The sequence below is a fragment of the Sinocyclocheilus grahami genome, unplaced genomic scaffold (genome assembly GCF_001515645.1).
Source record: "Sinocyclocheilus grahami isolate Dianchi unplaced genomic scaffold, SAMN03320097.WGS_v1.1 scaffold831.1, whole genome shotgun sequence".
NCBI classification, from domain to species: domain Eukaryota; kingdom Metazoa; phylum Chordata; class Actinopteri; order Cypriniformes; family Cyprinidae; genus Sinocyclocheilus; species Sinocyclocheilus grahami.
The window spans coordinates 240,530-268,211 of NW_015506010.1; the positions used below are offsets into that span (position 1 = coordinate 240,530).

Genomic DNA, 27,682 nt, shown 5'->3' on the forward strand with positions numbered 1-27,682 from the left:
TTTTTTTTTTTTCTTGCGTAAAACAAAAAAAGGAGCTACACTTCTCCATACAATGAAAGCTGCAGCTCGAAAAAGAGCCAAGAAACGACAAGTGCCAGAAAAAAAGTTCATATGACTGATTTACATATTATTAAGTTACTATATTCCATTTCTTCCAGAGTCATAAAATAGCTGTGTGAGACAAAAACAGCAATATTTAAGTCTAATATTAAAATCTCATTCGCATTTCAGAATGTCCAACATCACGGACGTTAAATTCATTTCATACAGCATATCAGAATATCTGCAAATGAGATTTTAAAGGCAGAGGGCAATAATTATAGTGAAAAACTTTTGCTTTGAGGGTGAATGATTTCCTCATGCAGATTTTGCAACGGGTTCACACTTGTCACATGGATTCATCGAATTAACCAGAAGAAAGCTGCTTGGTTTGAAAGTGACTTCTGTGTGAGCTGTGCTTCTTACGTCACTTATACTATTGACAATATACGATTTTGACTAATTTATGCTAATGTGACTGCACTTATGACTTAATGGATTGGAGAAGATTTGGAATGTAGCACAAGTTGTACAAGCTACTTGTATGGAGCTTTTTGTATTGAAAAGAGCAGCGTGAACATTCTGCTAAACGTCTCCTTTTTTTGTTCTATGGAACAAAAGCTTTGGGGAGTATATTGCTTCATAGCAATTTGGGTAGTAAATTGTATCAATACACAATTTTCATCTTTTTAACAAGGTGATAGATTACTGATTATTGTCTTTTTTCATCTGATATCAAACAGGATCTTGATGAAAGTGAGCTATATGGAACAATTAGATTTTGTTGAATCATATTTCTGAAATTGATCTGAAGACAGGTATACACAACTTCCAGTACCTGTTTAAGTGCATTGCGAGCGATAGTTTGGAAGGCCTGCTCCACGTTAATGGCTTCTTTGGCACTGGTCTCAAAATAGGGGATGTTGTTCTTACTCTGACACCACGCTTGCGCTCGCTTTGTCGTTACCTGTTCAAAACAGAAAGGATTTGGGGATGAAATGATGAATTACATCTAAAAATGGCTTATATATTATTTTATTAAGTCACTTAATATTCTCTTGATAGACAATGTTCCCTGTTCTAATTTTGGCTATTTGCCTATTTTTGAGATTATTGGCCAATAATGGTCCTTTCACATAGACTACCATTAAAAGTCTTTTTTTTAATTTTTTTATTAAATTGATCAAAAGTGATAGTAAAAGTATTTATAATGTTGCAAATGCTGTTTCACATAAATGCTGTTCTTTTGAACTTTTCTATTCATCAAAGAATACTGAAAAATAAGTGTCACAGTTTCCATAAAAATATGAAGCAGCACAACTCTTTTTAACATTGATAATAATCAGAAATGTTAGAATGAGCAGCAAATCAGTATGTTAGAATGATTTTTGAAGAATCACGTGACACTGAAGACTGGAGTAATGATGCTGAAAATTCAGCTTTGCACCACAGGAATAAATTATATTTTAAAATCTATTCAAATAGAAAATTATTATTTTAAATTCTAATCATATTTAATAATAGCTGCTTTAAACATTAAGATGGTATTAAGCACTATACAAATTAAATGAAAAAAAAAAATACAAAATAATGCAAAAGATCATATTATTCATAAAAAAACAAACAAAAAAAACATAATTTTTTTCTTTTGGATTTTGGGGTAAAGTACCCAGGCATTTCTTTAGTGATTCACCAATATAGGAATTACACTTCCATTCAAAAGTCGGAATTATTTATGTATTTGAATGATTTTGAAAGAAGTTACAGACCCCAAACTTTAGAACATTAGTGCACATCTCATTATATTATCCATATCAACCATTCAAAACACACAATGCTCATGCATTCGTTCTACTCATTTGTAACTCTTTAAAACCAAGGCGTTCTTAACCATACCAGCTCCGGTCTGCACACTGACCTGCCGGTTCTCCAGGTCGATTTTGTTGCCCAGCACAACAAAGGGGAAGTTCTCCGGGTCACGAGGACTGGCCTGAATGAGAAACTCGTCCCTCCAGCTGTCCATAGTCTTGAATGTAGTTGGTGCCGTGACGTCGTACACCAGCACGCAACAGTCCGCCCCTCTGTAGAACGCCACGCCCAGAGACTGAAAGCGCTCCTGTCCCGCCGTGTCCCAAATCTTGAAGAAGAAAACCAAATTATTTACAGTAAGTAACAAGAAGTTAATTAACAACACTTTCATTTTTGCCACTATATTATTTGCCTTTCTTAAAGACACAGTTCACCCAAAAATGAGTCACCCTGTGTGTAACAGTTGCTGGTCCCCATTGACTTCCATAGTACTTCTTTCCATACTACGGAAGTCAATGGCTACCAGCAACTGTTTAGTTACCCACGCATTCTTCAAAATATCTTCTTTTGTGTTCAGCTGATGAAAGAAACACATACAGGTTTGGAACAACTAGAGGGTGAGTAAATGATGACAGGATTTTCATTTTTGGGGGAACTATCCCTTTAACAATTTAGAACAGCCTCTTGAACCTTATTAAACATACAACATTTGGTGTCTATTCTTGTGTTGTCCATTTGGCAAAGGCTAATACGGGTTTCATAAATGCATTCATTAGTAAAGTTGTCATGAGCAACTGCTCAGACAGAATAACTACAGTATTATAATATAGAAAAACTAATTATTTTTAATCTAAAAAATAACTTTTCAGGAATAACTTCACAAATACTGCTTGTCTGGGCATGTCACATGACCGGTCATACAGGTTACAACATGGCTACAAGCAAACACAACGTGAATCTGTGCTGACTGGGAAAATACAAGCGGATTACCAGACATCAAGCTTAATGTGACTTATTTATTTCACATGATCAGCACATGGCATCAGAAGAACGTTGACGTCAGAATGAGTGCCAAACTCTGAGACGAGATCCTACCCATTAGCTAGGAGTAACTACAGAGGCTTCATATTTGTGAGATGACTGAGCAGAGTGTCACAAGACCAGAGATGATTACTGCTGTGAGGAATTGTTCACAAAATAATGGTTGTTAAGGAAATGACAGCGTCATCTTCAGAGCACTCTGGCCTCGTATTCATTTCTCAGCAGGTTACAAAACGACTCATTTAATTGGTAAATCACCGCTATTATAGGCGTATGAGAGTTAGTCTGACATAAACTCCAAAATCAAAGGACGAATGATCTATTTAAAGATTATGCTTGGCGTAAAAATGTCCATAAATAATACCATGATGTCACCTTTGGCTTTCACATTTTTCTTTCATTTTTCATATTTTCCGTAAAGCTGCTTTAAACCATACAAATGAAACAATACAAATAAAAAAAATAAAATAAAATAAAAACCATGCATTTTATCCTTCTAAAAAATACACTTTTTTTCTTTTGGATTTTAGGGGGAATTATGACCCAGACATCTCTTTATGTTATTCACTCATACACGAATAGCACTTTCATTCAAATGTTTGGGGTTTGAGATCTTTTCATGTTTTCGAAAGACTCACCAAGGCTGCCTTTATTTGATCACGGATACAGTACAAACAGTCATTCTATGGGAATTCTATGCTATGTTTTAAAATGTTATTTATTACAGTGATGCAGCGCTGAATTCTCAGCATCATAACTCCAGTCTTCAGAGTCACATGATCCTTCAGAAATCAGTATAATATGCTGATTTGATGCTCAAGAAACATTTCTGATTATTAATGTTAAAAACAGTGGCGCGGCTTCATATTTCTGTGGAAACTGTGATACATTTTATTTTTCAGGATTCTTTGATGAATAGAAAGTTCAAAAGAACGAAAGAATCCGTTGTTACGCTATAAATGTCTTTACTGTAACTTCTGATCAATTTAATGCATCCCTGCTGAATGGAAGTACTGATTTCTTAACCCCAAAAAAATCCTTCTGACTCCAAACTTTTGAACGGCTGTGTGAGTGAAATGCACTCCAGTTAAATATAAATGAATGCAAACCTGCATGGTGACCAGTCTGTCGTCCACCATCACCTCCTTAGTCAGGAAGTCGGCTCCAATAGTGGCCTTATACTGATTACTGAACTTATTATTCACATACTGGTTCATCAAAGAGGTCTTCCCAACTCTGTCAAAGACAAACGGGACAATGCTTTAGAAACGCGTGCAGCTGATCTTCGATCTGCATAGCTTGAAGTCTTGATAATATTCTTCAGCTAGTCCTGCATGACGGACTGCACTCATCCAGCAGTGTTTCACAGAGAGTGTGATCGGCCATCAGGACTGAGCAAACTCCAACCGCACCGACACCGAGGCCGTGGATGATGGGAAGTCAGGGGAATCCCTCGAGTCATGCCAAGCCAATGACGTTTACATATGCACAGCTGCTTTAGATGTGCATTACAGAGCACAAAGCCTCACGACTGATCATAACAATCTAAACATCACTGATAGCACAAAGATGTTGCATGCACAAACACTTACCCAGAATCCCCTAGGATGATCACTTTGAGCAGCACCTTCTTACGAGAGGCCATGATGTGTAGGAGAAAGCTGGGACGCAGAGACGGATGCTAGGCAGAAGCAGAAGATGTGTTATTTGCCACAGACAAATGCTCGACGGGTTAACTTGCACTTAAAAGCTGAAACCGCACAGTTGTGTTCTTGGGCACTATTTTAGGCATATTATATTTGACGTTTGACTTTAAATGAACTAAAATGAATGTGTAATATGTCAAGGTTACAAGCAGTGTTGGGGGTAACGCACTACAAGTAACGCGAGTTACGTAATCAGATTACTTTTTTCAAGTAACTAGTAAAGTAACGCATTACTTTTTAATTTATAAGAGAATATCTGAGTTACTTTCTCAAATAAGTAACGCAAGTTACTTTTTTTCCAATTGACTGACAGCTCTGCTGTCCCCATGTCGAGAGAAATCAGATGTTACTGTAGTTCTAAAATAAATACGAATATGCATTGATTCATCTCACTCACAAAAAAAAACACAGATTCAGTATATAATTGCAATAACTGCAATAATTAAATGTTAAACAACACAAATGTCCTTTATGTATTTAATCCCATTCTATTTGCTTCAGACCTTCGAGGATCCAGTTCAAGCGTACTAATAAGCACAAATTACTCTAGACACACATTTGTGCGTCTTTCTTTTATTGCTGAAGTGTGTTGAAATTTCTTCTTCTGCATTCTACTGTACTTTCCCTTCAGCCTGAGGCTTATTCATTTCACTTCTGGTGTGAAAAGGCTTTTATATTTGCCAAAAATATAACTTTTTTATTTGAAAAACAAACAAGCAAGCCCTGTCCAGATTTAACAAGTAACGCAAAAGTAACGTAACGCATTACTTTCCATACAAAAGTAACTAAGTAACGTAATTAGTTACTTTTTTTATGGAGTAACGCAATATTGTAATGCATTACTTTTAAAAGTAACTTTCCCCAACACTGGTCACAAGTACATATTTATTGTTTAATTACTATTTTCAATTGCATAAAAATGTTAGGTTAGAATAAACTACATTCTGAAACGGGGGAGAAAAGGCAGCAGTGCAGTGGCTGAGTCATGTGATGCTACTGTCGTGAAAACATGCCGTTACAGTGTAACACACGCATTTCAGAAGCGAAACCCACAAAGTCTTTGTTTCGTGTGACCAAGAACTTTGTCCTGGCAAGGACAGATATTGTATGCCATGAGGACCCCGAACCAATCAACAGAACGACACACATAATCCACATTATGAAATGCAAAAACATAAAAGAGCACGGTCTAAAATGATGTGATATTGTATGCCCCAATCAGCTTTGACAGACTGAGGAAAACAACCCGCCGAGACGATTTACCTTCGCCTCGTCGCGTTTACCGTCGCGGCTGGTTCTGATATTCGCTGCGCGTGCGAAACTTCCACAGAACCCGCCCCGTGCTTCTTCTGATCCAGATGCACATCAGCTGTTGCGGGGTATTATGCGTTTCCTCCGAGCAGAGCAGGACATGACTGGAGTCACAAGGGAGGGACTGCCGCAAAATACTGATGTTCGAATCACGAGCGCATTGTGTTTCAACCGGTTCTATTGAGTGATTCATTCGAACCGATTCGCAAGGAGATTTGAATCGGTCTACAGTATGAGAGGCGTTAGGGAGAGAAAACGGCGAGGTGGGTGACACGGTAGAGCGTTTGACAGCACAATAAACATGGTTATGAACAATCATATTTGACTAAAATGTACTGCCACCGTAAAGTCTTAGAAGAACCGTTTTGAGTGAACCCATTTAAATGAACTGTCCGGACGAACCGATTCGCTAAAATGAATCGGACTTCCCCCTCCGTCATTTTCTAATGACTCCAAAATGGCGAGGAGGAAGAAACACATTAAACGAATCCCTCACTTTGTAGCAGTTAGTGCATACAGTATTCTGCATTTTATTTTGATTTGGATGACACATACAAGCCAGCAAAACTAAACAATTACATATAAAAACAACTTTTTATCCACATATGCATGCAACACTTTGAATTACACGAGTAAACTCATTGTAGTAAAACTTACCTAAAGGTGCATTTATGATAAGTTTAATCAGGAAAAATAATAACGTGGATAAAAGCCTCTGCTAAGTGACTAAATGTAAATGCAAACTAAACAGGGCAGGGCGAGGCTCCTCCTGTGCTCTTCGTCATGTGAGTTGCACAGTTTGATCGTTTGTGTCTAAATCTGACTCGTTCACACTTCCTCAATAACGCACCTCTCCAAGCCGACTTCCCTAACTCATATCGTTCATATCATTGTACACAAACATCCGAATAGAGTCGACGCGTTTCGAATCTTTTGAAATGTTATGAAATTATTTTTTCCCTCGTAGTTCCAGAAGAACTACCGATATCCTAACGCTACAGTGACACTGAAGCCCCCGAAGAAATACTGTAGGGGTCCTGATGCTGGGAAGGGGCGTGGAGAAGCAGGCGTGACGTGTTATGATTGATAGGTCGTTTATCCAATGAGCTGAAAGCAGACTCTGGCGTCATCACTGCATTAGCCAATCAGATGTCTCGTCGCCGACGCCGGATCCGTCTTTGGCAGCCTGCTGTGAGGGCGCAGAAAAGCGAAACCTCGAAACATGTCGGTCCTTCCGTGACTGCACGTTGTGTTTTCCATATTTCCAGCATGACAGTGCGCGCTATAACGCTCTGATTGTGTAACTCTGTAGCCACTGCTCGACACAGCGCATTACGGGAGGTATGTAGCCCGTTCAGCTAATGTTTATATGGTTTCTCCTGTTGTTCTGCAGGCAGCAGCACACCCTGCAGGGCTGATGTCCGCCGTGACATATTCAATATAACTGCAGATTAATTACCAAATTAGTCTCGTTTTATTGAATGAAATGGTCATTTGTGCAGACCTGTGCTTTTAGTTACTAGCAATGCGTATGACTGTACATGTGTATTTATATATATATATGTATGTGTGTACTACAAATTAATCACATCAAATTAGTGTCTTTCAGGGTCATTTGTTCAGACTTGTGCTGTTTACATGTGAAGCGTAAGATATATATATGTAAGATGTATATGAGTTTATGATTTAAACATTAAAGGGGTCATGTGATGCTATTTTAAAGGTCGTTATTTTGTGTATTTGGTGTAACAGAATATGTTGACATGCTTTAATGTTTAAAAAACACATTATTTTTCAAATACTGTACATTATTGTAGGTCCTCTATGCCCCGCCTCTCTCAAACACTTCGTTTTCTACAAAGTCCCTCCTTCTGACAAGCGCAGTCTGCTCTGATTGGCCAGCTGACCCAGTGCATTGTGATTGGCCGAACACCACAAGCACTCGTCGGAAATGTAACACTCCTTACCATAATCGCAGCTTCATCTTTCAAAATAAATGTAAAGACAGTAAATAATGTCATTAGTTTTACCATCAGTTCAAGCCCGAAAGGGGAACAGAGTCGCGTGACAGACACAGTGATGAAGCTGGTATGTGTTTGCAGTACACAAGCCACGGTTAAGACAGCTGACTCCACTGTGATGTGACCCTCTCTCTCTCTGTGTGTGTGTGTGTGTGTATGTGTGTGTGTGTGTATGTCTGTGTGTGTATGTGTGTGTGTGTGTGTATGTGTGTATGTGTGTATGTGTGTTTGTGTGTGTGTGTGTATGTCTGTATGTATCAACTTGTATCAAAAATATGGGTGAATAATGTTCCATTGTCATTCAGAGTAACTTATTTATTATTTTAAAAATGAAGCAACATACTAATTCAGACCTGTACTTCTTAAAATATATAAAATAAAAAGTGATCATACAAAATGTAATTATATTTTAAATGATTAAAAATGCTCTTGCTTAAAAAAATTGGGAAAAATGTGTATGTATATGTATATATATATATATATATAATATATAAAACGCTGGTATAATATGTGAAGCATCTCTATTGATTAAGCTACTATCTGTTGTTTGAGTATAGCAGCTTTACACTCAGTACGTCCATTTGTCTTTCTCTTCATAGATGGAAACTCTGATTCCCATCATTAACAGGCTGCAGGAGGTTTTCCTCACACTTGGAGCCGAGATCATCCAGCTTCCACAGATCGTAGTCGTGGGGTCACAGGTGAGTCATGAAAAATATGCAAGGTTTGAATATGAGTCTTTATGCAGTGTATTAAAATGCAAAGCGTCACTACTTCAGGTGTCATCTTTGTTTCGTGATAATACATCATGCACATCATGAAGCAGGTCTACATGTAAACACAGTGCCAGTATTTTCTCTGTGAAGTCAAGCATGTGCTCTGTGGGTCTCTTCAAATGAATCTACAGAGCAGTGGAAAGAGTTCAGTACTGGAGAGTTTGGTTGGACGAGACTTTCTGCCCCGAGGTTCAGGAATAGTGACTCGGCGCCCTCTAGTGCTACAGCTGGTGAACGTGCCTCCGCTGGAGGAGAGGCGGAAACAAGACAATGGTAACAAGTGTCTCTCTTTTAAGGGTTTATCATATCTGTACTCTATCGACTGCAGACACGCATACTGTGTCTCAAAAAATAGTGGTCTTCCAACCTAAACAGTATTTTTGGGCGTCATATAAATATCAAGACAGTTAATAATGTCATTAGTTTTACCATCAGTTCAAGCCCGAAAGGGGAACAGAGTCACGTGACAGACACAGTGATGAAGCTGGTATGTGTTTGCAGTACACAAGCCACGGTTAAGACAGCTGACTCCACTGTGATGTGACCCTCTCTCTCTCTCTCTCTCTCTCTCTCTCTCACACACACACACACACACACACACACACACACACACACACACACACACACACACACACACACACACACATTGAAATGACTGTGATGCCCGGAAATACTGTCTAGGTAGCTTACTAGGTTTTATGACACAGCCAGAAAGTTTAAACACATTGAGAAAACAAAATAAAACGGAGTTACAGTTTTTCACAAGAGAACATGTCTAGCACACAAGTGCTTGCTTTGCATACCTTGAAGTAGAAGTACAACAAATATGTTTTCAGTGTTCTTCAAGTAAAAAACCTTTAAGACATATTCTGGTTTAGTACATACCATGCTAAAATACACACTATCTCAAAAATATCTCCACAATACATAAACATTTTACATGGTAATAAAAAGCTTACTAGTTGAATTAAAGCTCACGTTTGAAGTTGGTAAGATTTTATTTGATCAAAAATGCAGTAAAGACAGTTGAAAGTTTTTCTATTTTAATCTTTTTTGAAAAATGAATTCATTCTTGTGATCAAAGCTGAATTTTCAGCATCAGTACTCCAGTCTTCAGGAATCATTCTAATATGATGATTTGCTCCTCAAGAAACATTTATTATTATTATCAATGTTGAAAACAGTTCTGCTTTGCTTCATATTTTGTGGAAACCATGATACTTTTTTTTTTGCAGGATTTTTTGATGAATAAAAAGTTCAAAAGAACAGCATTTATTTGAAATAATAAATAACACTTAATAAATAATACTTAACATAGCATAATTCGTTTTATTAATGTTCCTTTTGATCAATTTATTCCTGATTAATAATATTAATTTAAGTAATTAATTTATTTAAAAAAATTGTTCTGATCCCAAAACTTTGAACAGAAGTTATATATATATATGTATGCATGTTAACAAAAATGAGAGCTTCATATGTCTTAGGTATGTGCATCATATTTCTTCATATTTCAATGGGTTTCATATTTAAATCCTCTGGGATGTCTTGTCCCATAGACTTTTACTGTAAGTGCATTACTGTAAATGCGGTTATTGCTTTATTTTTCCACACACAGAGCTTAACTTAGCCCGGAATGTCCCTTTTAACGTCCGCTCTCTGACAATGTTGATGTATCCTGATCTTTCTGTGAATTTGTTTCTAATCCACTTACAGTAGTGTTTCTTCCTAACGCTCTCTCTGCTGTTCTCCCGCTTTCTCAGGAAAAGGAGCTAAACAAAACACCCAAAACAATTTTCCAGGTCTCTGTTTTGCAACAAACATTTTGTCTGCATGCACGTTCATCTGTCCATTTCACTCTTCCGGTGTGCTTCTCATCCCACAGCCCTTGCTTCGTCTTCTGTTTCATAAATGTCGTTTTTTAAAATCTAGATTGCTTTTCCATCTGTCGTGTTTTCATTTCTAAATCTTTCTGGTACTGTTTCCTGCACTTTGAGACTAGAGCAAATGCACGTTCGGGCTTCACTCTCTCAGTTGTGTGCTAATGTATGTGGCCACTGCAACATTTCTGGTTGAATATTGATTTCACGTTTTGTTGACGTCAGTTCACTTTGCAGTCAAAGCCTGTAAAAAGCTTTTATTTCCGTTGAGGTCTTTTATGGGAATAGGGTTTCTGCTAGGCTCATTGTCATAAATATTGATTTGTGTTGTCTTGTGTTCTTCTCTCTCGATCTTCTAAAGGTATCAAAGCAGAGGAATGGGGCACCTTCCTTCACTGCAAAAACCAGGTAATTAAAAAGTTGCAGTTCATGTTGAAAAAATAGGTCATTCAGAACACATCGTAGCTTGTTAACCTCGACTCTATTGAGATGCTGTATTCTCGTTGCTCAGATTTTCACAGATTTCAGTGAAATCCGGAAAGAGATCGCGGAGGAAACAGATCGAAGTACCAATAATAAGGTGCAGTGGAAGCATGGCACTTCATATAGTTTGAGGTTCCATTTTAAGGCTCTGTTTTAATTGATCTCATTTAGATGTTCTCTTTTTCCTCCCCAGGGCATCAGTCCTGAGCCCATTTACCTGAAGATCTATTCCCCTAACGTACTTAGTCTGACATTAGTTGACTTGCCTGGCATCACTAAGGTACCCACAATGACTGGACCTGTTCTTTTACCATGTAATGCAAACAAACTCATTTGCTTGAGGATAAAAAAGCTGAAGTATTATATTCAATTTTATCTTATTAGTACAATGTTATTTTAGTACAATGAATTATATAAAAATAAAATAAAATCAAAAAAATAAATATGAGTTTAGGAAACGAGCATTCTCATAGTAAATGGCACCATATACCGTATGCTTGGATAACTGGGCTATTATTCTCACATAACCAGACTTTTGACTAGTAGCGTAAAGTCTGGTCCACATTCCAGCTTCTTATGATCAAAAAACGACCACTTATAGACAGGAAGACGGCATCTAACTGATTGAAATGACCAAGCACAGGTTTTGCATGATGTTTAGGGACAATTATAACTGATTTACATTGTACTAAGGATATATTTAATATACAGTATTTTCAAGATTTGAAGCACTGCATCTTGACGAACTTCAAAAGTCAAGTCCAGTGTCTAGTTCTTCCTAATATGAAATGCAATTAAAACAAGTGCTGAAAAACACAGGATGTGAAGAAAACACTCCTAACTTGAAGCAGCGATTTTATCAAACGCTTAATAATGTGGAGACCGGCCAATTATTTCAAATATATTCTATCAGAGAATTTATTGTATTATTAACTTGTGAATTATTTATCAGTTCTTCAATTGTTTATCTCTAGTTCAGGGAATAAGTAACACAAAATGATGTTCTCTTGTCATTTACTCCAAACTAGTATTACACTTTTATCTTTGGAACACAAAAGGAGATTATTTAATCTGATTGGGTAAATTCAGTGCAATAGCAATAATAGGTCTGTTGTCTTTTGTCAAAGAGCCCACACAGAAGTCACATTCAAACTAAGCATCCTTCTATTGTTCAGCAAACCTGTTGTGAAATCTGTGGTGGGGAAATCTTTTGCCTCATGCTAAATTCTTGATTGCATGCATTCCTATTGAAATGACAGGATTTTACTCACTAAAATTCTCTGAACTACGAAAAATGTGTAATCCATTCCTTCTAGGACTGCAACAACTAATCAATAAAATCAATTTTAATCGGCAATGAAAATAATTGACAGCAAATTCTATTCGATTAATCGCATCTGCGCATCCTCCGGTCATGTCAGTTTACACTAGTGAATAAGATATTTCTATGGAAGAAACGCATATGACATATAGCGGAGGACACAAAGTGAGCTGCTGCAGGAAAAGTGCACGACCCAAGTTGTCCTGTACATAAGAATGCTCTAACAGCAAGCTTGACAATTATGTGTGCTATGCAAAGCATTTGAGACGTGTTTTCCTCAGTGCATAACTTGCATTTCACAGTTGTATCCTTATCTGTAAATCTTAGAAAGTCATGCTATTATGTCCATTTTACATAAAGGCTAGCCCTGAAAGCTAGTGAATCTCTGTAACCTTCACAGACTTCACTGAATGAACGTCGGTGTATGCGTGCACTTCAAACAGACAGAGCACACCACACAGCCAAGAATAGGTATTTTCAAATATATTTTAATTAAAAAATATACAATACATTGTTTTGAAAATATAGTTTAAAAATATAAATATCTTTTTAAAAAGATAATTTTGCCCTATATATTTAAATCCAAGAAAATACATTCACATGTCACATTTGAAGAAAAACTTTATTCGTTGTCTATAACATGTGTGAACGTATAACACATTTCAATAAAATCCAGCAAGGAACATATTTTACAATGTTCAAAAAAAAAGTACAATATTAAAATAAAAACTTAAACACTATTAAAATATATTTAGCATGTTAAAAATATATTTTGGGCACAAAAAATAAAAAAATTAGGATTTTTCCCATCGTTAAACTAGCAAAAGTGGATTCGGAAACGCCCTAAGTGCACCTGCGCCATGCGCTTTAGACCATGCGCTTAGATCGTTAAAATAGGGCCCAATATCACAAAATTCAAACAATAAATGCCGTTTTGATGCTCTTGAATGTGGCGTGAGCAATCACTGTAGCAGCTTCAGTTCAAGCGGCAGCGCGGTGCGCGAGTCTATTCCCCTTTAATACAAGTTATAGCATGAAATAAACATGAATGAACATCAGAAGGTATGAAAGATACAGTACAACTTACCGAAATGTATCATGTCTCATATATTCATATAGTCATTGCATTTACCTCAGGAAAATTATCCAGTGTTCAGAGTTGGTTAGTTAGCTATAAAAACACTAGAGAGAAGCTTGTTTACTGTTAATTATATAAGTATGTTTGAATAAATCTTTCATGAAGACAAGTTTTTATGAAAACTACCTTATGCGCAATTGAATTGAGTGTGATTATTATATCTAAAAATAAATGTCATTGAATATAATAGTGTAATGTACCAAATGAGAGGAATCCCTGTAGTTTACAGCATAAGTTGGGAGAGATGTTTTCTTTCCTTTAGAAAACCAAATATCGGCAGATAACATTCTGAATAATCGGCTATTGGTATTGGCTGATAAATTTCATATCGGTGCATCTCTAATTTTTATCAGATTATTTAAAGAAGTAATCAACAGATTAATCGATTATCAAAATAATCGTTAGTTCCAGCCCTAATTGCTTCATACACCTGCTCAATCTTTGTCATGTGATGTGATGTGATCTTTTCTTGAGTAGGTCCCGGTTGGTGACCAGCCTGAAGATATCGAGACTCAAGTCCAAGAGATGATTCTGTCTTACATCTCCAACCCCAACTCCCTCATCCTGTGTGTTTCTCCTGCAAACTCTGACCTCGCCACATCGGATGCCCTTAAACTGGCACGAGAGGTGGATCCAGATGGTGAGCGACATGTAGAGAATGTCCAGATGCCATTAGTACACATCGAATGGCACTGTGGGAAGGGAGTGTATTCATTGGCTGTGTGCACTCAGGTCGCAGGACGCTGCTGGTGGTGAGTAAGCTGGATTTGATGGACGCGGGGACAGATGCTCTGGAGGTGCTGCTGGGCCGGGTCATTCCCGTGAGACTGGGCATTATTGGTGTGGTTAACAGGTCAGTTACCCTATTACCTCTTACCCTGTCTGGATTTTAAATGTAATAACATGGGTGTAGCTTGACACTTGAGCATGAGAGGGCCAAACCGAGCCAGTAGATTTGGTCAGTCACACTTTTAAACACATTTTAGCTTTTCTATAGTAAACCTACAAATTCTCACTCTGTGTACCTTATTCGAGGGACTATGTAGATCAGCAGGAAGCGTGTGTGGTTGTCACTGCGACCAGATCACATCACACGTGAATTACTCGTAAGGGCAATAGACACATGGAAAATAATGCACTGTAGACATGTTTGTCAACACAATCACAAAGCTTATAAAGCAAATCAACTAACCCAGTGCTTTAAATCAGACATCATTTGGGAATGATTCAAGTTGAACACATAATTGCAGGCACACAAACACTTTATATTTAGTTAATCTTCCTGAAAATAAATGAGTAAGCAGTTTATATTTAAAAAATTGTTTTGGTTTGGTTCCGTGTCTATTATCCACCAAAATGCAGATTCGTTACTCAACAACTTGTTACACAAATGGGATTGGGAGGCCTTAGTAAGTTTAATTTGATGTATTAAATTATTTACAAAATAGCAATTTAACATGTATTAAATACCTACATTATATGCATATTTACGTTTGAATTTAAAATATATATATATATTTTTTTTAATAAATATTTAATTAATTAATAATATATTGTCATTAAATTGAATTGTAATGATAATGCTGTAAAAGCACATATGCAGAACTCTATATATCATGTACATGTTGCCTACTTTTAAATTGTGATTTAAATATCCTCAAGAAATGTGAGTATTTGTATTTTCAGTCCACTGTATTTTAATACATTTAAGCTGTTTAATATGAATTTAATATATTATTACTGTTAATAATAATATGTATAGCAAATTCAGATACAGAAACTCTACGGTTCAAAAGTTTGGGGTCGTTATTATTTACTGCAATATTTATTTACTACTATTTTTGGAAGTTTCTTATTCTTACCAAAGCTGCATTAATTGAATAAAAAATACAGTATATATGTAATAAAACATTGAAAATAACAGCATTTATTGTAACAATGTGAATTTTTTTACTGTCACTTTTGCTCAATTTATTGTGTACTTAAAACTTTCTTAAAAAATATTGAAAAAATGTAAAAAATGAAATACCTCTGAACTTAGACTGTACTGAGTTTTTGTTGTTCTGTGCAACTTGATGGTATAAGTTCTCGAAAAGCAAAAATCATAGATCCCTCATAGATAGCACATTTAGCAAAGCGGGTGGTCATTTCACCTCGAAACTGCACCAATTTGGACCTGCAGCAACGTATTTCACATTTTACAGAAGTGCAGTGTCTGTTTTTTTTTTTTCTCATGAGGCTGAATAGATCATCACAGAACTCATTTACATATGAAGTGCTAGAGGCACAGCAGCAAAAACAGCTTGTTTAAGCATAAGGGTCAGTGAGAGGGTGGAAAATGACCATGTAAAACTACATCACAACAAGCACATGAAACTTTGAATAACATTTTAAGTGGACCTCAGGGAAAAAATAAAGTGCTACAGAAGTGCAGCACACGGCCCTTTTGACTGCAGTAGAAACTTAATCGACCATGTGAAAAAGCCACAGTGTAATTTTCCTTCATTTCCAGTTCCTCTATCATAACCCTAAGCAGCAGTGACTGTAATATTCCCTGCGCTGTTATCCTCTCCTCTCCCGCCCTGTCTATTCATGCACTAGCACCCAAGGGTACCATGTCTTCCCGCTATCGGCTAACGCAGAGCCGTGTTTGAGATAAATCACTGGTTTATTCAGCTTTGGCTTTAGTAAGTCCTTTAGGGCCTGTACAAATACAGGAGGCAATTTAGCTGGGGAGAAGAACTGCAGTGACACTTTTCATTTCTCGATTCTCGTTAAGTTAATCAGACGTAGCTGCGGGCCATCGTCTCTTTTTTTTTAACCTACGCTCTCTTTGAGGATTTAACAACGAGCCGTCAAACAGATGATTTCTGGGAGAGTGTTTATGGAAAGCAAGCACAGGCAACAAATACAAGACGTGTTTGGTGCAATATATTGGTCAGACTTTTTCGTTTTATCAGTAGTGTTTGCTCAGGGAAGCATCAATGTTACTGTTGCTTATACTTGAGGTCAGAGGTTCAAAGTGCAGGTTGTTTAGGGATCGTTTAAAGGAATAGTTCACCCAAAAATGAAACCTCTGATAAAACATCACAATAATCCACATGACACCAATCCATCAGTTAATCTTATGAAGTGATCTGTAGGGCATGTTTGTAAGAAACAAATCCATCATTAAGATGTTTTTAACTTTAAACTGTTGGATCCAATGCTAAAATAAACTCTCTCTATCCATAAAATTGCTTTCTCCAGTGAAAAAGTCGTCTTAAATATGCACAAATCGAGTACAGTTTACAAGTCAAAAAAAAGGGCAAACAGGGGATGAACTTTTGTACTGGAGGAAGCGTTATTATGGATTATGGACTCATATTTTATTCGGAAGCAATGGTTTGATGTTAAAACATCTTAATGATGGATTGGTTTCTTACAAACACATAGCTTTTCAGTTCACAAGTCATTAACTGATGGACTGGAGTGGTGTGGATTATTGTGATGTTTTTATCAGCTGTTTGGACTCTCATTCTGACGGCACCCATTCACTGCAGAGCATCCATTGTTGAGCAAGTGATGTGATGCTACATTTCTCCAAATCTGCTCCCATGATGAACAAACTCGTCTACATCTTGGATGGCCTGAGGGGTGAGTGAATATTCAGGACATTTTCAGTTTTGGGTGAACTACTCCTTTAACATAAAATATCAGGAAGTGAGTTCAAGGTGCATATTTTCACCACTCAAAACTGTTTTTCCTAAACTTTACTTAATGAATGAGTGTGAGTACCTCAAACCAACAACAGATAAAGGGAGTGTGTAATCTTTTCAACCAGTCTATAAGCAAGTTCCTGTTGTGCTGTTTGGTGGTCATGCAACAACAAACCACGATTACAGTATCTAACTGATGTGTCAGAGGTGAATATATGCAGGTTATAAAGCGTTTTTGGTTTCTTCTCTACATATAAGCACGTTTTCACTACGAGAACGCTAATATATTCGGTGAATGCATTTGCACTACAGATGACTGCCCTACTGATTACAGATGACTACTATATAATACTGAAAATAATGTAAAATATTGTTATATATGAGTGAGGTTACTGCCTGCTCTTCATCATGAAATATTTAGTATAACAAACATTAGTATACTGGAGTGACAGTATTGTGAATTTTAAATATTTTCACTATGTAGTGAGTGTGAAAAGCGTATCAAACGTATTCCGTAAAAGTAATAGTTTAGCATTGCGATTTTAATAAAATGCTGTGCATTGAACTTTGGTCTGGGTTTGGTGTTTCCATTTTGAAATGGAAAATGTGCAGAAACCCTGCAATAAGCAAAAACCCCAAACCCACCCGAAACCACCCTAGCAACTGCCTAGCAATGCCCGAGCAACCATTCACAACACGTTTTCTTTAGAAAATGTAAAACTGTGGTTTTCATTCCTAGTTAGTTAGCATGGGCACAGTAGTTGGGACTTTGTTGACAGAAGCAAAGGTAGAAGCTGCTTTTTTCCAGTAGTGGGCAGTATACTAACAATTTTCAGTTTAGCTCTATCCTGTAAGAATGCACTGCAGATTAATTTAGAAATTATCTGTGACCGTAATGAAAGAGCTGAAGACCCTTTTGTCAGAGTGAAGCCCTTTTCTCAAAGAACAATTCATGCCTAATGATTTCAGCAATCTCTATATTTAAAGTCAACATGAAATCAATGGTAACTCGATTTTCTGTCTTACTGAGCCTACTTGGTCTTATTATGAATGACTATGTGGACCTTTTTCCAAAGGAAAAAAAAATTAATATCTCGCTCTGTCTCTAAAATTATCTCTTTTTTGGCCCCTTCAACCACCGTTCATATACACTGCCGGTCAGTAAAGATTTTTTATTTTTTTAGAATGTAATACTTTTATTCAACAAGGATGCATTAAATGGATCAAAAGTGACCTTAAAGACATTCAAAATATTATAAAAGATTTATGTTTGAAATTTTGCTTTAAACTTTATATCCATCAAAAGAATCCTAGAAAAATGACAATCACAGTTTCCAGAAAATATGAGGCAGCACAACTGTTTCAAGATTGATAAAAATCAGAAATGTTTCTTGAGCATCAAATCAGCATGTTAGTATGATTTCTGAAAGATCATGTGACTCTGAAGACTGGAATAATGATGCTGGAAATTCAGCTTTGATCACAGGAATAAATTATATTTAAAATATTATTGACATAGAAAACAGCTGTAATCATTTTTCCACAGTATTACTGTTTTTACTGTAAATTTGATTAAATAAATGCAGCCCTGATGAGCATAAGAGACTCTCAAAAACTGTACAAAACCAAAGCTAGCAGCCTTGCTGCCCAGTCAATAATTTCACAGTCATTATGATTTTTTTTTTTTTTACTATTCATAAATTTTTTTTCATGAAAGATTCCTTTGTAAGGTTCCTGAAAGGAAGAGACCAAGGCTGCATAACATCAAGTTTAATGATCTAGAACAAATTTTAGAGCTTTAGAGATAACCAAGTAAATAGATGCCGTTTTTATGTTTGTGTCCTTCCACCGTATCACACACAGAGGATTATGGGATATTATAAGAAGCAATAGATAGTTCCTAAAACCTACTAGATGAAAGCATCCTATCAGACAGGATGTTCTGCAGACAGTGAATTTGGATGCGCTCTGGTGCCTTCATACTATTTTTTTAATTTTTCAGGGTTCTATCCAATTTTCACTGTCCAATACTATAATCACTTTTTTTTTTTTTTTCACCAGGAGCCAACATGACTTGAACACCCAAAAGAGTCTCGACGACTCCTGCAAAGATGAGCAGGTGTTCCTGCAGCGGCATTACCCATCATTAGCCTCCCGCTGCGGCTCCCGCTACCTGGCTCGCACCCTGAGCCGACTGCTCATGCATCACATCAGAGACTGTCTCCCGGAGCTCAAGACGAGAGTCACAGTGCTCACGGCCCAGTACCAGTCCCGACTCAACAGCTACGGCCAGCCTGTGGAAGACCACAGCGCCACCTTGCTGCAGATCGTTACCAAGTTTGCCACTGACTACTGCAACACCATCGAAGGCACTGCCAGGCACATCCAGACCTCTGAATTGTGAGTACCTGAACCAACACGCTTTAGGATGTTTTTTCTGCAAAACAAGTTCTGTTAAATTATTGTTTATCTTATTTCCTCTAAAGGTCTTTTCACATTAAAGGGATAGTTCGCTCAAAAATGAAAATTCTGTCATCATTTGATTAAATCATTTGATTAAATGACTTCCATAGAACAGAAAAAAATACTATCAAAAGTAAATGGCGACCGTTAACTGTTCTTCAAAATATATCATTTTATGCTCAACAGAAGAAAAATCGAGTAAACAATTTTCATTTTGGGTGAACTGTCCCTTTAAGATAAAATATTTACCCCACAAACAATATTTTGAATCATTAAGCTGTGCGTTTCCCAAAAGCATCAAGTTCCGTCGCTACCAACATAGTTCAGTGATTTGGTGTTTTCCCAAACCATAGTTCAATCTACTTCAAAGATTATTTTGATAATCGATTAATCTAACAATTATAAGAATGATTAATCGACTAATCGTTGATTATTTTGCTGGTTATACCGTAGGCTTTGATCGGTTAAAATATCGAGTTATGGATATTCTATACATATTGATATAGAGCTGTTTTATAGCAAAAAATCAAGTTGTAATTCTAACTGAAAGTGACACTGATGCTGTTTTTCATGTTTAATCAGAATCAGAATTAGCTTTATTCACAAAGTGTATGTTTTTTTAGGAGCTCTTGGTACATACAGTACATACATATATGACATGAGAACAGAAAGAACAATTAAATAAGTAAGACAAAAAAAAAAAAATAATAATAATAATGTGGTCAAATCTGGAACCGAAGATTTATGTACAGATGTGTGCATTATTTACTGTACAGTTAATAAAATAATGCATATGTATTTACATAATACTTGAAAGACTACTGAAAGAAAAAAGGAAAAGAAAAAAGGAAATGGAGAAATGAATTACAGAAAACAGGTAATCATTTCTGTGTAAGCTATATGAATAATGTAAAGCTTTACATTATTAATGATGTAAAGCTAATTGCTTCAAAACAGTCTTTTCCATAAAGTGCTGTGTAAATAAACGTATCAGCAGAGCTGGTGCAACCATCCACATCAGATGCTTTCTTAACGGCTGTTTTCCCACAATTTGATGCTTTTTGTGTGTTTTTGTTATTGAGAGGCAAATACCCAGCACATTCAGTATTTCCATATTCTTAACATCGCTCTCAGCAGCGGCAGGATGTTCTCTAACAGTAAACTGCTGCTTGCATATATCAAACTTCTTTATAACCCTAAGCAAAGAACGAAAAAGAATGTTGCCTCGAGTCTGTTGGGGTCTTTACACATGGCAGCATCTTTTGTTTGTAATTTTGTAATGCTTTCCTACACTGTACTGCTTTGGCTTCTTTTGCACTTCTCATAAGTGTGTCTTCTTTTGGATTGCATGCAGGAGGGCTGAATTAGAGAATTATAATAATGCAGCGACTATTCGACAACAAAAATATTTGTCGACAATTTTTTTTATTGAGGCCGTTGTCAATAACGTTGACAACCATTTCAGCCGTAGTTCAAACAAAATATTTGTATATGATTAATGTACATACCTGGAATGTACGTGCGTCATACCTGGAATTTTTAAATTCGGCTTGAAATTAAAATTCACCCCATCTATTTTCGAAATGGATTTTTTAGATCTTATTGTGAACAATTAATCCATGTATGTTTCAATGTTTAAAAAATATTTTAACCTCGTAATTTTCCCGGGTTCATGCAGGACCGTATAATGTCTTAAATTCAGCTTTATCAAACATGAGGGCATAAAAAGTCTTTAATAGTATAATACAAGTCTTAATTATCATTTTACAAGGACTTAAAGGGACAGTTCACCCCAAATTAAAATGGTCATCTTTTACTCACCCTCCACCAAACAGCTGATGGTAGCCATTGATTTCCATAGTATTTTTTTCCCTACTATGAAAATCAATGGCTACCGTCAACTGTTTGGTTACCAACATTCTTCAAAATATCTTCTTTTGTGTTCAGCAAAAGAAAAAACATACAGGTTTGGATCAAATGGAGGGTGAGTAAACAATGGCAGATTTTTTTGGGTGAACTATCCCTTTAAACTTGGGGTCAAAAAAACAGGAACCCCAATTAAAAGTAGTGCTATGGTATCGCAATGGTTTGCAATAAATGAGTGATTTAATACTTCAAAAATGTATGTATGGTCAAAGTATTAGGTCGATGCAGATAGTATAGCATCTGGCACGTGGATGTTAGTTGGGATTGATATGTGTGCGTGTGCTCTGACGCAAGACTCAAGCCGCGATTCTTTCATAGCGAGCTAATCTGATAAGATGAGGTAGCCTAAAGGGGGTCGCACACCGGACGAGAAGCGCAGCGCCGTCTTTAGGACAGCTCCCAGGGATCACACTCCAGATGTGTCACGTTCAGTTCTAGACAGCAGTCAGTCAATCTAATCACCAAACAGCCAACTGTTCACGTCAAGAATGAACAAAGTTGAAGTGTCTTATTTGACAAAGCAGAGCAAACTAAGTGATTGTCGCTCTGCGGCGCAGCAGGATTTTGAATAGCAGTGAGTAGCAGTGCCGGTGTGCTTACACTCATAGAAAACAATGTGTTTGAATTTGAAAGACTACACATTTGCTGTGCGTCTTGTCCGGTTTGCGACCTTCTTAAAGCACCCGCAGCTGCTGCCGACGATTTAGTGCCAAAACGAAGAAGCACCTCAAAGATATGACAGTATTTTGGCTTTTAAAGAGATGACCACATGCAGACTGAAGTTATAAGTAAAACATCTCGAGTGGCAACGCAAAGGGAAAACACTACAAATTTTTACAGTCACCTCAAAGCGAAGCACAACAATTTGTATCAGCTATGCTCGGCAGAAAAATCAATCCTTGTTCCCGAAAATAAGCAACAATCCATAGCATAAGGCTTTTAACAATGTCCGATTTGTTTTATGCAACAATAAAACATGGCTGTTCATTTTCAGAAGTTGTAATGATGCTTTCTTTTCCCTGAAATAATGTGAACGATATGTTGGTTATATCATTTTTAAAAATATATTTCAATACAATTTAAATTGATTTTAGAAAAATAAATATTGTATCGCATATTGAATATCGCATTATTTAGCATATCACATTTTTCTTCAATATCGCACAGCCCTAATTAAAAGTTTAGTAGTCAGCCAGCTAGGTTTGAACTTGGGATCTGAGAAAGCTCTTGCAATTTTTGAGCGCGATAATCATCAGACAGTCAAAGATCGTGTCATAACTGTTATTTGTGGAGCCACTTACTAAAGGTTGCCTTCTTACGCCATGCTATTGAGTTTGACACACTGTCATAACCAAGACTACATTCCTGCTAAATCGTTTTTTTTCTGTGACTTCAGCAGCATCTTCACTCTGAAACTCATGACAGATATCAAGCAACACCATGTTTAGTTTGTCTGCTTGGCTGAATCTGACAGGCAGAGGATCCGCGAGTCTGCCCAGCTTCTTATTTACACCATGTGCACCGTTGGATAAAATGCTGTTCATCTCTCATATCTGGCTAAGTCCACACCAGCTATCGATTCATTAAGTGTCTCGTATTGACGTTTTCTGGCTGGACGGTTGGGTACGACTGCAGGCCTGTGTGAATGTGCCAACGTGCCTGTGAATCCCTAAAAGGATTTTTAATTTTCGTGGACTGACTGACTGTGTGTGCATTTGTTAAATGTAGGTGTGGAGGAGCTCGTATCTGTTACATATTCCATGAGACGTTTGGAAGAACCCTGCAGTCTATTGACCCACTTGGAGGACTCACTGAGCTAGACGTTCTCACAGCTATTCGAAACGCTACGGTATAATATTTACATGTTTATGCATGCATGTGTGTGTGTGTGTGTGTGTACAGATAAGCATATACAGTACTTTTTGAAAGCCTTTGTGGATCTTCTCAACTTCCTTTTCTCACTTTCTTAAAAGTAAAGTGTGCATTTAATGCATCATATGTGTCACCAAACCGAATTGCAGGAATAATGGCAATTCTTTTTAAAAACAGGTTTTTCTGGACGCAGTGTTATGGTACAATGCATCCTATTCGTGTCCTCAACTTGAAGAGTTTTGGAAACAAATAAATTCTGGATCAGTAGTCATGGAAAATCTAGAATTTTAAAATTGTGATTTCTAGGCCTTCAAAATGTAACAAATCTTAATGTTAATAAAATCATTTCTTAAATAAAATATTTAAAAGTCATTGAAAATGCATGGGGATGTCTGTAGAGTATAGCTACACTAATGTTCAAGAGTTTAGTGTTGGTAACGTTTTTTTATGTTTTTGAGTGAAGTCTTTTATGATTACTTATTTGATAAAAAATACAGTAAAATCAGGAATATTGTGAAATATTATTACAATTTGAAGTAGCTGCTTTCTAGTTGAATATATTATAAAATATAATTTATTTCTGTGATGCAGCGCTGAATTTTCAGCATCATTACTCCAGTCTTCAGTGTCACATGATCCTTCAGAAATCATTTTAATATGCTGATTTGCTGCTCAAGAAACATTTCTGTGTATTATCAATGTTGAAAACAGCTTTGCACCTTAATATTTTTTGTGAAAACACTACCAAAAAAAACAACAGAAATGAATGCATTAAATTCATCAAAAGTGACAGTAAATACATTTAGAATATTGCAAAGGATTTATATTTGAAACAAATGCCATTCTTTTGTATCCTGATTTCCACAAAAATTAAAACTGTTTTCAACATTAATGATAATAACCATTATCAATAATCGAATACCAAAAATAATTGATGCTAACTGAGAAGCAAATCAGCATATTATTATGATTTCTGAAAGATCATGTGACACAGAAGACTGGAGTAATGATGCTGAAAATTCAGCTTTACATCACAGGAATAAATTACATTTTAAGATATTTTCAAATAGAAAGCAGCTACTTCATATTGTAATAATATTTCACAATATTTCTGATTTTACTATATTTTTGATCAAATAAGTGCTGAAAATTAAACATGTTTAAATCTTAATTAAAGCTTAATTATTCCAGACTTTTGACTGGTACTCTATATATTTGTTTATATATGTCTGAAATATTTCTGCTGGTAAAAGTTGTTCTCCATGAGTGCAGTCACTATTAAATTAATCATAAAAGCCATGGAAAATCATCGGTCAGAATTTGAGGACACACTGTAACACTTATATAACAGATGCAGACTAGATCTGGGTTGATTGTATTTGTTGTTGTGATGGATGTAGGGTCCTCGGCCGGCGCTGTTTGTTCCTGAGGTCAGTTTTGAGCTGCTGGTGAAGAAACAGATCAAGAGACTGGAGGAGCCCAGCCTGCGCTGTGTGGAGCTCGTACACGAGGAACTTCAGAGAATCATCCAGCACTGCTCTGCCTACAGCACACAGGTGCTTCACTGACTATTAATATTTGATGCAGAACATCCACGCTTGTATTGTAACGTGTGTAGTTAGATGTTAAAGGAGTAGTTCACTCAAAAAAAGGAAAAATTCTTCAAAATGTATTCACATTCAGTCCATCCAAGATATAGATGAGTTTGTTTCTTCCACTTACTCACCAACGGATCCTCTGCAGTGAATGGGTGCCGTCAGAATGAGAGTCCAAACAGCTGATAAAAACATCACAGTAATCCACACCACTTCAGTCCATCAGTTAACATCCTGTGAAGTGAAAAGCTGCTTGTCTGTAATAAATAAAAACATCATTAATAAGTTTTAAACGTCACTTCTGGCCAAAAGAGTCCATAATAACGCTTCCTCCATTGAAAAGTCCATCCTCCGTTGTCTCTCACAGGAAAAACCACTGACATATTTGCTTAAAACTGTCCTTGATCTGTGCATATTTCTCTCCTGATTCAGATGAGACAACCTTTTCACTGAAGAAAGCAATATTATGGATATAGAGAGTTCATTTTAGTCGGAAACAACAGTTTGAATTAAAAAAACTATTATTTTCTTACAAAAATGCAGCTTTTGGCTTTACAAGACATTAACTGATGGACTGGAGTGGTGTGGATTATTGTGATGTTTTTATCAGCTGTTTGGACTCTCATTCTGACGGCACCCATTCACTGCAGAGCATCCGTTGCTGAGCAAGTGATGCAATGCTACATTTCTCCAAATCTGTTCTGATGAAGAAATAAACTCATCTACATCATGGATGGCCTGATTTTCAGCTAATTTAAATTTCTGGGTGAACTATTCCTTTAATGTGGTTGTGTCGTCAATACCAGTACCATTTTTGCGTGGTGCATTTTGTGGCTCAGTTTTCATAAATGTTTTTGATGGATTAGGGAGGAAGCATTGCGACGTGAATGTTAGAATGTTTTCTGCGTAGTACATCACACTCTGCTATTTCAAACAAGCAAGACAAAATTCTGTTTTCCATTTCTACAAAATGAAATGTGAAGAGGAGAGTGAAAGCTTTTTACACGGGCACAACAGATTGACACACGCAGACTCAGAACAGCCTGCATTAGGATTCTGCTCCTCATTCTGCTCTTATCTTCTCTGTCCTGCTGCCTTCCTTCACTGTGTACATTTGTTTTACATTAAACATTTTTTCGGTTTCCTCTGTTATATACATAAATTTAACTTCAGAATGTGTGCTGGAGGGAACACGGGGAACAGATTTGATGCTCATAATATTTGGAAGTGCGTTGGGTGAATATTATGCTTTCACTCTTTCACACAGGAAGTGTAAAAGTGCTTTAAATAATTGACAGCTAACCTACTGTATGTATGTGTGTTTGTTTATGTCCGAAGGAGCTTTTGCGGTTTCCCAAACTGCATGACTCAATAGTGGAGGTGGTTACCAGCTTACTCAGGAAACGCCTGCCCATTACCAATGAGATGGTAGGAACACTTGCCTGTAGCTGCACAGAAACACCAGCCACTTACACTTGCCTCGAAGGCTGTGCGTTACAGTCATTTAATCATGATTGAGGGCTGTTCTTAGACAGAATGCAATCTTTCACAGAACAGTAGAAACATCAAAATGATAAAAGACCAAACTGTATAATAACATGTATTAAGTATAATATGACATGAGAGGTCAGAGTTCTCACTCTAGAGTTTTTAGTCCAATTTGATGTTGATCAATCGGTGTTTCAACAGTTTCTGAGTTTTTATTTTCAATCATAATGTAATCAAATTATGTCCAAGTGTCTTTTTTTTTAACATTGTTTTTAAAAACTTTTCTTTTTTTTGGATGTTATAATTAATAGTCACCTTCTGTTCATAATATTGGTTGTTAGATCTTAGACAAATGTCAAGATGATGAGCAATGCAATACCTAATGCACAGATCTGTATTTAGACATTTATCTGAATCATTTTTGTCCCTCTCTTTACATTCATATATATATATATATATATATGTGTATTAATTGGTATCAGGGTTAGTATTGGATATGTAATCGTGTATGTTCCGTCTCCTTATTTTTACAGTACATTTTTTACAATCTTTCGCAAATCATAATAAAATATGCATTTTTCATACAATACATTATAATGTCGTGATGCCTAAATTCACATTGTGAGTTAAAGTTGAGGTGAAAACACTGATCTGTGTGGAGAAATAATTCACTCTGATTGCATGGATTTCTATTGAAATAACTGGATTTCACTAACAATCCACAGTTCGAAAATTCACCATACAATGGTGAATGTGACCATGTCCTAACTGATTTTTAGTGTTGTGTTCTAAATGTATTAAAATAAATTAGTGTATAATGTTAATATCGGCCATTTATTGGTTATCGGTTATCAGTAGTAACATTACAATAATTATCGGCTTATTGATATCACCCAATATTATTATTATTTTTTTATCTGTTAGTATTGGATATGTAATTGCATGCTCATTTCCCCTATTGTTACATTTAATTTAATTTCGCCATCATCCAACACTCACTTACAGGTTCTCTCTAAAAACACCATTAATTTGAATCTTCATGAAATCATAATAAAATTAACATCTATTTTAAATTGCTGTCATTTTGGCAAAATTTCACTGGCAAAAAGTCCACT

General features: G+C 36.4%; 2 protein-coding genes across 6 annotated transcripts in view; one reads left to right on the forward strand and one right to left on the reverse strand.

Annotated features, from left to right (window-relative positions):
- Nucleotides 1–6,822, reverse strand: part of LOC107562649 (ras-related protein Rab-7a-like) — an 11,983-nt gene extending 5,161 nt beyond the window's left edge. The window contains exons 1-5 of one of the 5 annotated variants that reach the window (XM_016247325.1): nucleotides 6,564–6,822; nucleotides 4,482–4,570; nucleotides 3,999–4,125; nucleotides 1,958–2,176; nucleotides 878–1,006 (exon numbers count right to left, since the gene is read on the reverse strand). In XM_016247325.1, the coding sequence (XP_016102811.1) occupies nucleotides 878–1,006; nucleotides 1,958–2,176; nucleotides 3,999–4,125; nucleotides 4,482–4,534 (528 nt within the window). In that variant the 5' untranslated portion in view covers nucleotides 4,535–4,570; nucleotides 6,564–6,822. Of the gene's footprint in view, nucleotides 1–877; nucleotides 1,007–1,957; nucleotides 2,177–3,998; nucleotides 4,126–4,481; nucleotides 4,571–5,858; nucleotides 6,049–6,563 lie in introns of those variants that run through there. The other 4 variants (XM_016247326.1, XM_016247323.1, XM_016247327.1 and 1 more) reach the window with 4 other exon arrangements.
- Nucleotides 6,823–7,078: 256 nt separating this feature from the next.
- The window catches only part of LOC107562650 (dynamin-1-like protein), a 27,832-nt gene continuing 7,228 nt past the window's right edge, over nucleotides 7,079–27,682 (forward strand). Inside the window, exons 1-13 of the mRNA XM_016247328.1 lie at nucleotides 7,079–7,247; nucleotides 8,527–8,628; nucleotides 8,835–8,976; nucleotides 10,467–10,505; nucleotides 10,945–10,991; nucleotides 11,095–11,163; nucleotides 11,260–11,346; nucleotides 14,003–14,165; nucleotides 14,258–14,378; nucleotides 19,285–19,623; nucleotides 23,341–23,461; nucleotides 24,885–25,040; nucleotides 26,418–26,507. Of these exons, the coding sequence (XP_016102814.1) occupies nucleotides 8,527–8,628; nucleotides 8,835–8,976; nucleotides 10,467–10,505; nucleotides 10,945–10,991; nucleotides 11,095–11,163; nucleotides 11,260–11,346; nucleotides 14,003–14,165; nucleotides 14,258–14,378; nucleotides 19,285–19,623; nucleotides 23,341–23,461; nucleotides 24,885–25,040; nucleotides 26,418–26,507 (1,476 nt within the window). The 5' untranslated portion in view covers nucleotides 7,079–7,247. The remainder of the gene's footprint in view (nucleotides 7,248–8,526; nucleotides 8,629–8,834; nucleotides 8,977–10,466; nucleotides 10,506–10,944; nucleotides 10,992–11,094; nucleotides 11,164–11,259; nucleotides 11,347–14,002; nucleotides 14,166–14,257; nucleotides 14,379–19,284; nucleotides 19,624–23,340; nucleotides 23,462–24,884; nucleotides 25,041–26,417; nucleotides 26,508–27,682) is intronic.